Below are 10,948 nucleotides of genomic sequence, written 5' to 3' on the forward strand. Positions count from 1 at the left end.
ATTCCTCCTTATAACTTCCTATCTACTCCTTACTGGTTGTTTACCTACTTGATGTTACCTTACTTATGTTACACACAATATTTAACTGTTTTTGAGTAGCATTTTTAAAACTAAAATAAACAAAAAAATTACTAGTTAAATATCACAAAACACATTTTAAACAATACGGTTGCCAGAGATGATTATGCCTTTTTAAATTGTCCTGGATGTTTAACTGCTTACCCATCATTGTTTCTCAGTAAGATACATTATGTGGCTGTTACATTTCTGACAATAGTAGTAGTGTGGTCTTCTTAGATTGGGAAACTGACAGATTGCGGGGACAAATCCCACTGCTGTTTCACTCTGACTTTGTTCAGGTTACGCAACTTGCTGTGTAAATTGTTTTCTTGTGTAATACACTGCTTGTTGGAGTATGGCATTATAAAAAAGTTCACATTTATATACAAAAAAAAAGGGGGAGAAATATCATTGAGCTTGTGTTTTTTTGTTTTTTTTTATATATAAAAACATCAGTATTGATGATATTGATCTGAAACTGGGAAACCAATTCATATTTCAACTTGCCAAACAGAGCTCATCTGAAGTGGCTTATAAAAGTTGGTGAAATTCCTTGAGCGCCTTGGTCCAACTCCTGACTTTAGTTCCATAGCAAATATGGCAGTGACTTAAGATATGTGTGCACCATCACTCTCCAAGAAGCTTGTGACAGCTGAAGCCATTTTACAAGGAAGGTCAGGCAAATATTACGCCTACAAAATGGGAGAAAACTGGTTTACAAGATACCACAAGGAGATGTCGGGCTGTAACTGCATTAAAAAAAGCTGAAAATACTTGGTAAAAATGAAACGTCTAAAGACTCATAGGGATTTATATATTTCAAAAAATTAATTTTTTCAATTTTGCATTTACTTTTATATATAAAAAAAAAGTGATAGTAGCCCAAAATCTGTGGTATGTTTTGTTAACCATACCATACTTTCTCTTGTAATACAGAAATTGTGGTAGTAGTCTGGGGTTCATTTCATTAGTCACAACTTTAATCGTCAAGGAGGACTATGTTAAATTCTTCTGATATTTAAGAAAAATCAGGAAGAAATCAGTAAGTTGACAGTACCTATGACAATGAAACAGGGGATCAAAGACTTGCTATGCATATCCTCTAACAAACAAAATAGTGAAATATATATACAAGCATTGATCAAAATCCATGAAGAGCAAATAAACATTTTTTTTAAATTGCATAGCAATCAAACACAGTAAAAATGAGTGATATCTTCCCATTCAATTTAATTTGATATTCATTTTAAGATTTACATCACCTTTATGTACTGATCCACATCAATTACATGGATCAGTAAATTTTAAAATACAGGTTGTCCTTCTCGGGCAAAAGGAGAGTGGTGCAGAATTGTTTTACGCCTGCTGCATTCATTTAGTTGTAACTGTATTATAATGTCGGTGAAAAAAAAAATTCTTCATTCTAGATTCTGCTTCTTGCAAAAAGGACATTCATAAGATTAAGTCTTAGAGCATTTGCATTAATCCCATGTAGAAAATATTGTCACTGGTAGCATGTAGACTTTTTAAAATTTGCAACAGAATTAGGAAACATAAGTTGTGAGGAATACTATTCAAATGGATGCAATGGTCATTTAATTTAAAATTGAAAAAATATTGCATATACTTCTACAATTGTGGTGTTGCGACAATAAAAGCAGAAATAAATTCAAACGATAGTGGATTGTTTTTTTTTTCCCAAGTTTAAGAGTACAAGCAGCCTGAAGACATTAGGACATGCAATGCTGTGGTAAAGTGAACACTGTTCCTAAACTCTGGATGAAGAATAAAAACACATATATGCAAAGATTTTTTTTTTCTTTCTTTTTTTGTTTACAGGTACTGAAACCTTGGAAATTAAGATCAGTATTTCAGTGTAAGCAGTAATATCTTGATTCGCATTTAGATGTAATTTCTCTACTCATCCTTCTGAGTAAATTAAACATTTAAAGCAATCAAAGTAAATCATCATTGTAAGATGGAAACCTGTAATGCGCCTGCGATTCACAAGCACCTCTGCATCCTTCTCAGGACTTTATGAACTGCAGATGGATTGAGTTTATTAAGGCAGTGGGACTCATTTTTCTAGTTGTATGCACAAATTCATTAAATGTAAGACAGATTTATAGTTGCGGTCTTTATAGATAGTTAATGAACAAACTAGGTGCACTTCTCCATTGCATAGTTTTTCCTTTATATATAAACCAAGCCCTGGAAATTCATTTGTCATGTTTTGTGGACATTTGTTTTATTGAGAAGTGTACAATTTACTTCTTAAATTGTATATTGTGTTCGATTATTGTATTTAACGTTAATTCTAAAGATATTCCAAATGGACATCTTTTTTTAAAAGTTGACTGCTGCTTTATCTTTCAATGCTGGTGGTGAATGCATATAATAATGTTATGAATGAAATCTAACAACAGGATTTTTCAATTGACACCCTACTCCTGCATTCAGTGACGATTACCTCAACACAATTCTCTTAAGCAATTGGGTATGCTGGTTTTATCTATTGAAAACCAACATGAAAGCGGATAAAATGTGCAGGTGACTCCAGCTACAAAGTGATCTGAGGAGCTCTGAGGCAGCAGTGCTAAACAAGAAATGCTGGCTAATGAGAAAGGTGCTGGAACTGAAAGGCGGAACTGTAGTGGCTGAAGCTGCAGTACTCAATCTTAGTGTGCCCCTGAGCCAGACACTGAATTTGATAGTTCTCCAATATGATTAATAAAAAGTACAAGTACTGTGGTTGCTAATATTTTCCTATTCTGTAGAGTATTTAGCATTAGCACACATTGCAAGCAAAAAAATAGTGCAGCGTTGAGTCGCAGAAAGTGAAAATGACTTTATGTGGTCATCTTGGACCTGCTGTTGAAAATCCTTTTTTATGTAACAGTTCATAAGCAGTGTATGGATACTTTTTTTTTTTTTTTGGTAGGTTTGTATATTGAGGAGATAGTCCTAGGTATTTGTGATTATGCAGAAAGCAACTAAATGTCAATGGAGTACTGATTTCGCAAACACCATATGCTACAAAACATGACACAATTTTTTAGTATTTCTAGTTTTTTCAAAGCTTCCCCAGCAGCATCATTCTTCTCCTGATCCCATTTTGGATCACTATAAAACACGAGATCTCTGACTTATCGCTGCTTTGTGCTAGAACTAAATTTCCATTTGGGACTAATAGAGTGCTGCCTATCTAACTGTTACACATCCATCATACCAAGAAAAACTGTTTTTTTTTCTATCACTGAAGACCGTGAAGAATAACTAACATTTCTGAATTTCATTTTGATATTACAACAGCTTTAAAATCACAATTTTAAAGAGCTTTTTCAATATCCACTTATTTAGTCTACATACAAATTGGTTCTTGTGTAGCTGCTGACTTTTTACATACAATGCCTAAAACAGTAAGGTTGAATAAAAAATATTAATGTAGCCTCTGTTACATTATTGCTGTGACTTTATCGGTGGTGGTAAGAGAAAATGAGTTTAGTTTGTCCTTGTATGTTATTCATTAGCCAGCTTGCAGCACCCATCTGGCATCCTGCACTGCAAAGTATTGTGCTCAGTATATTACTAAGTGACTGCTTCCTCTGCCCCCTTATTTTTTTAAGACCTCTAGAGAAAAGAATCACAATAGGAGGTTGTGTTTAAATAATCAAAAACTGAATTTCTTTTCTCCCCCATATATATATATATGTATATGTATGTATGTATGTATGTATATGTATGTATGTATGTATGTATGTATGTATGTATGTATGTATGTATGTATATATATATATATATATATATATATATGTGTGTGTGTGTTGTATATATGTATGTGTAAATGTATGTTTTTAAAGCAACAGTGCATGAGTGCTTTAACAGATGCACTACCTGCTAAAAAGTTAAAACGTTAATAATACAAATATTTTAATGATGTACATAAAGCTTAAATCTAAATTTAGCACCCTGTAGATTTACCCTACATTCAAATATTTACTACATTTAAATATATGTTTTTAAATCTTAATTTTTGGCTAGCTTGGTAAGCCTACTTGTTATCAAAGAAAATGTAATTGCTTCTTCTTTTTTTTTTCTTTCATCAAATGATCTGAGTAGTCTTTGTTGAATTGATAATATTTGCTTCATTTCTGCATTTTACACTGCTCTTCTGCACCACCTGCTGTCTAAAGGCTAACTGGTGCTATGCATGTGTTTCTGTCCGACACTGATTTGGTCTTTGTTTCTTGACTGCAGGTGTATTTAAAAGAAGCCCCTTGGCCATCTGCACAGGCAGAAATTCGAACGATGCGTGCTTACAAGACACCACGGGATAAGCTGCAATGTATCCTTCGGATGTGTTCAACTATCATGAATCTTCTGAGCCTAGCCAATGAGGACTCTGTACCTGGAGCAGACGATTTTGTTCCTGTGTTGGTGTTTGTCTTAATTAAGGTGGGTGAAGTAGAAGTCAAAAGGAGTAGGCAAACTTGGCTTATATGAGCTGTTTGACCCATGTTAGTTACTGGTATGTGCTTACATTTTATATGTTAGTAATGTCACCTTACATTTTTAGACTTTTTAGTGCATTCCAGAGTTAATGATAACTGAACTATACTCTTTAAGACAATAGACAATAAGAAACAAGTCTGTGTTACAATTTCTCATGGATGGTAGTATTTCACTAATGTTGGACTTGCATATTAAAATAAAAGCATGACTATGTCGAATCCAAACATAATGGATATCTCTTCATATTATTTATTTTAAATATACTCCTAATTTCACTATTGAGTCACAGGTGAAAATTATAAAATTTCATTAAAAATGTAACATCCTCACTTCCCAAGTAAAACAATTAAAGGAGTAGTCCAAAATTATTTTTATATGTTACCCCGTGTTGTTGGTAATTATAACTGATTAGCATTTTTATTCTGTTTTCATGCAGAATGGGAGTTTCTGATAGAATAAGCATCTATTATGACTAGGGCTGCAACTAATGATTATTTTGGTAGTCGACTAATCATTCAATTTTTTTTCGATTAGTTACGATTATTTCATGCCTGACTATTTTGATGCCTGTGACATGTGTTTGCACATCCTGTTCTGGGCTCCAGTGCATGTCTTGCCTCATCTGCTCACATCTGTCCACCTGTGAATGTCACCCTGATGTCTATGCATTAACACGATTAAAATTAATAATAATCAAATTAAAATAATAACCAGAGAAACATATGAATTTGAAATTAATCAGATGTTTTTGTTAGCGTGACCATTACAATAAAAAAGAAATACATTAATCAATACAAACTAAAGTGCACATAGTCTTTAAACAGTCTAAAAGTTTAAATAAAGCTTCAATTTAAATAGAATAAAACAATGTACAGTTTATAAAAGATTTGGTTCATATATTCCTGATTGCAGTGCAGGAACATGAGCATTTCAACATGCTCTTGTGTGAGGCTGACTCTCTTCTTTGAGACAATGTTCCCAGCTGCTGAGAAGAGACGCTCAGAGGAAATAGATGTAGCAGAAATACATAAGAATGATTTTGCAGACAGAGAAAGATGATTTTAATCCTCACACTCTGAAAGAAAAGTGTTGTAGTTTATAACCTCATGTACTCTATTATGTCAAAATAAAAAAATAACGGACTAAAATATATAACAAGGTAATTACTGCCAGCACACCGGAGCAGAGTATATTCGGATAAAAAGTACATTTGTTGAACGCCACAACCAGCTAGAGTCGGTTTCCAGTGCAATTTGGAAGCACGCCGAAGTCGAGTATATGTGTCTACATATATTCGGCAGCATACAATCATTGAACTCTGCAACCGGCTAAAGTTGTTTCTCAGTGCAATTTGCCAGCATGTCGAGGTGATCAGTCAGTGCCGTATATTCGTTGAGCAGCCAACTCACGACCACTGCCAGCCACGGCAGAACTGCTGCAGCACTGTCTCAGGGATTCAGCCGCTGCACTAGACGAGCATGCAATCATCAGTGTTTACCAATGTATTTAGTAATAGGTTGTTGCAGTAGTTTTTTTTTTAAATAGTTTTTACAGTTCATTTGCAGTGTGTAAAATGATTAGTGTTGCAGTAATTGTGATGCTCTTTGCATGAAAAAAAAGTGTTCCGTTAAAATTTTACATTTTCTTTGTGAATTGTGTTGTTTACTTAAAAAGTGCAGTTAAAATGTATTTGGTGTCTAGGGGTCCATTAACCTCCAAATATGTTTCAGTTTAAGGGTTAACTATCATTGTCGAAACCTTGACATACACATTATAGTACAAACATTAACGTTAACGCGTGACACTAACTTTACTCGCTAAAACTTACCTCTCAAGAGACGGTGGCATCACGGCTCCAGGTTGCTTGCGTTGGTAGGAATGTGTGCGTCTTGACAAACAATAAAGAACGATACTGCCCCCAGACGTTCATGTAGTGCATTGCAGTTACAAAAAACAATGTGGTTCTTTGTGACTGGAACCTCTATTGAAGGTTCTGTTTATGACACGTCAACGTCATCAATGATGTTGACTAATCATTGTAGCCCTAATTATGACCAATACCGGACAACAGCAAACAACATCTAAAAGTCAATGAAAAATCCCAGGTTACATGTGTTTCATAATCCATATGTGAAATCATCCAGTTGTATGCTGTCAACCACCTCAACACGTGTTTTTTTTTTTTTTTTTACTAAAATATTGTTAAATAAACCACAGTCATGAATAAAAATTGAATAAGTTTATATGTGCTTGAGTATTTGAACTGAAGAATTGCCTCCGTACTTCATTCATTATTTAGGAGTCCAGTCACATTGTAGTTTTTGGCTAACATTGTGCTACATGCGATACCCACAAAAGTGTGCACCGAGAAACATGTTAAAGAAAAGTGAATGAAAACATCATCAGGAAGAGAATGTCGTTCATACTTGTGCATATCCAAGATTCTACAACAAGCAGAATGTCAGTTTACCCTTTTGGTTTCACAGTGGCTAAATAATGCAGAGATACTCCAGTTGTGGCTCACCACTTAGACTGCCTCCTGTCATTATATTTATATTCTATAATTCAAAAGCTTGTTCACATGTTAGCGCATTTCTTTTTCCTTTATGTGAGTGTCTTCCATAAATAATTTATTTACAACAATTTAGTAAAATACAGTTCTTTTAAGATGATGTGAGCATACTACTGAATGATTACACGTGGATTATGTGATGTGAGTAACATGACATTTTTTCGTGTACTTTATGATGTTACTTGATGTTGTCTGCCATTGGTCACCATAGAGCTCATTATATCAGAAATGCTATCTCCATAATGCATGAAAACATGAAATGAAGTATTTTTGTGGCCATCTTTACAAACTACATGGGGCAAGTAACATATTAAAAAAATACATTTTTTTTTTGGAATTGAGTTTTTCCTTTAAGTAGGGAAATTTAATTCTAATTTGTAATGACAAAGAACCTTTTGGAGACTGCACTACATAACTCTAATTTTGTTTAAGATAAGTAAAGCAGATTGGATAACTGACCTGTGCTTGGTATATATGAGTTGGTAGAATCGGATATGCTTGTGGCACTAGTTTCTCCCCATATATCACCACTATGTCTTCAGCCTCACTTTGTTTTCAGTGTTTATTTAAGCTGCAGTGTTTGAATTGTATTGTTAGTATTTTGTTGCTGCCCTTGTTGCAGATGCACGTTCAGCTCTAATATTTATGGCAGTGTGTCTGACTCTTAGTGTAAGTGATCCTCTGCATTATCGTTTCCACTAACAGTTTCTCTCTTTGGCTCATCCCTTCAGGCTAACCCTCCCTGCCTGCTGTCCACCATCCAGTACATCAATAATTTTTATGCCAGCCGGATGAGCGGAGAGGAATCTTATTGGTGGATGCAGTTCACAGCAGCCGTTGAATTCATTAAAACCATTGACGATCGCAAGTGATGCAGAATGCCAGCTGCATTAGCAGACTGTTAAGGGAGAAAAACATGAGTTGTACTCACCAAATGCTTCCCAGGCAGAAGAATTACTTTTTTATTTTTCTTTGTATATTTGTACATAAAGTAGAGGCATTTAAAGAAAATCATATAAGACTTGATTGGTGGTTGTTTCTGTTTCATATTTTTTTTATTTCTGTCCTGTGTTGCTAACAGGTTAGCACTGAAAAAAGGGACCATGCTTCTGCTAATAATTTTCTTTAATTTTGGAGGAGCAGTGTCATTTACTCTTGTACTGTGACCTGTCCCTTTTAAGTGAGCTTAAGTGCAAGCTCTGGAGTCACAAGGACTGGAATGAAGTTGAGCTGGGTTATCAGGCACGTGCTTCCCTTAAACTTGAGTAACTGACTCAAAGTAGTATTTTGGGGAAAAAAGAGAAGATTATATCTGAATGGGCAGCTTATGGGCAAGTTATGCGTCTTTGCTCTGCGTTACTGTACTGAATGGTGCAATTTCTGGTGGGGTTGTGGGGGCTGGTGAGGGTGGGGTTTGGAGCCACAGGGAATCTTGTTTAGGGGGCTCTGCCTGTAACCAGTGCCTTTGGGGAGACTGCATCATACCCTCCCCATGTCCAAGTGGATCATGTTGACCTGTGGATTACTTCTTTGGGGTCTCCTTTCCCTTTCTTTGAGATGTCAGCCCCCTCTGCTTTAGGGAGAATCACAATCAGGATTCTGATCCAGATCTGTTTTAGATGTTAATATATTTTTTGTAGGTGAAAGAATGAAATGTTATATCTTTATTTAAAAATGTTTTGCTCATTATGCAGATGCTACCTCACCTTACTGAAAAAATGTAAAGGTTAAGTAGAAAGCCATTTTTATCACATGTAAGAAAACACTGATACATCTGAAGGTGAGGACAGCCATAGTAGGAGGTGACAGTGGAGCATGTCGGGTAGTTAAGACAGGAAAGGAGTTCTGAGGTTGCCGGTGACACCCACTGGCATTTCACATGGAGGTTTGGCTGTGCACTAGTGGTCTTTATAAATTCATGATGCCAAAAACAGCTATTCTTTCCCTGTCTATTAAAGATATACTCTTAAGGCACACCCTTGCTGATTTATTAGGCTTTTATTTTGTGATTCCTATGAATGTTTCACCCTCTGTAAGCAGTTCAGGCAGATATTTTTCCAAATTTTGCTTATTAGTATAAAGAGTTTTCAGTTTGTTTCTGTTGTTGAAGTTAGACACAAATTAGAAAGAGAAAGCTGGCTTTGTTTCAGAGGACCTCTTCATTATACTTTTTGTCTCCTTGCTCCCATTTGTATCATTTTATTGCCCATACTTTTGTTTTTATTATCACTTTTACAAAAAGTGCAACATTTTGTTAGAAATAGAAGCAGAAGCTGTCAGGAGTTTACTCAGTCCCAAATATTACGTTATAATAAGCTGATGTTCTTTCATTAGAATCCCTTTTTTATTCCCAGGATGCCAGTTTTATAGTCTTATCACTGCTGAGAAGTTACTGAGTTGTTTTATTTTTTATTTTTTTCTTCAAAAAGTAGTTGAAAATTATTCATCACAGGATGTATAGTCCAAATCGAATTGCCTGTGCTAAGCAGTTTATTTGCAATAGAAAGTTCAGAACTCACAAAATTCAGGTCGAGGTGAGCCTCTTAAGGTCCTACAAATATGTGATGTCACCGGTCACTTCCAGACCCCCGAGCGATGAATGGGTCATTGTAATGCTGGCAAGGCTGCCAAGTTGGAGTATTCATCGTTCACCATGGTTTTATTAAAAAAAATGTGCATATGAGATGCAGTTTCTAATTTTTGTCTAATTAGTGACCTAGGTTCCTTAGTTGTCTAGCAAATAAGGGAGTGGATGATAGTGACTCCTGAATTTTTAAATATTTGAAGGGGATAAAACTAATAGAAGAACACAACTTCAAAAAATGTTTTTTTTTTATTTTTGGGTTGGGAGGGAGGGGTTAATAATAATAACAAAATTGCACATTAAAATATTTTCCTGATTATGATTACAAAACTCACCAGCCGAGACTGCTGTGAGAAAGGCTGTGGGCCCCTCTGTACTAAAAACTAACAATTGGTAGACGTGTATTCAATACTTAAGCTTGCACAATCCTGCCAATATGGGAATGATATTGTCATTAATGTGATTAATGTATTATAGCCTTCTAAAGATCAGAATAAAAAGAGGTTTATCTAAGAACATCGTGTGTGCTTTGTGTGGAATATAATTTACCTTTAGTATTCTTTATTCTTTTTTGGGAAATGGTGGAATTTAGTCTGTTGCAGCCTTTTCCGTAACAATATGAAATTACAAAGGCATCTCTGACAATTTCACACTTGTAAAATATCCGCAGAGCAAAATCTCTGACTTGACTGTGCATTGGACCCTCACACGTACTTTACGACACTCATTAGCCTAAAAATGAGTATGTTGGCACTGGGGGAGAAGGGTTGACAGGAGGACGTGCCAGCTTAGTAATTAGGAGTTACAGAGGGCACAAATAAGGCACTTTTAATTCACAGTCTGTTGATTTCACACATTTCCTAGAAGGAACCCTTGGTCTTATGTTATGCTTCAAAGGAATAAGGTTTGTTGATCCAGTGTATTTCTAAATCTTTATCTGTATTTATGTATGCTTTTGTTTGCTTTTTTATTAACTATTTTATTTGAAATGTTCACATTAATGTCATTAAAATGTTTATAAATATCTTTAGCTAATTGGCCTAAAATTAAATACATTGGCCACAGCTGCTTAATATCCCATCTTTTACAATGGTCTGCAAAAAAAATTATTCCTGTCAAATGTTTTAAGTGTTCTTGGTAGATCTGAGAGTCCTGTGTCCAAATCTGGCAAGGGAATTGCTCTGTCGCATCCAGTTTTTAAGAGATGGACATATAAAATG

At 35.1% G+C, this 10,948-nt stretch overlaps 1 protein-coding gene across 3 annotated transcripts in view; it reads left to right on the forward strand.

Annotated features, from left to right (window-relative positions):
* gapvd1 (GTPase activating protein and VPS9 domains 1) overlaps positions 1-10,244 on the forward strand; it is a 94,095-nt gene extending 83,851 nt beyond the window's left edge. For all 3 annotated transcript variants that reach the window (XM_039764440.1, XM_039764439.1, XM_039764441.1), the window contains 2 exons: positions 4,318-4,515; positions 7,876-10,244. In XM_039764440.1, the coding sequence (XP_039620374.1) occupies positions 4,318-4,515; positions 7,876-8,016 (339 nt within the window). In that variant the 3' untranslated portion in view covers positions 8,017-10,244. The remainder of the gene's footprint in view (positions 1-4,317; positions 4,516-7,875) is intronic.
* Positions 10,245-10,948: the final 704 nt, after the last annotated feature.

The sequence above is a fragment of the Polypterus senegalus genome, chromosome 9 (assembly GCF_016835505.1).
Source record: "Polypterus senegalus isolate Bchr_013 chromosome 9, ASM1683550v1, whole genome shotgun sequence".
Lineage (NCBI taxonomy): Eukaryota > Metazoa > Chordata > Cladistia > Polypteriformes > Polypteridae > Polypterus > Polypterus senegalus.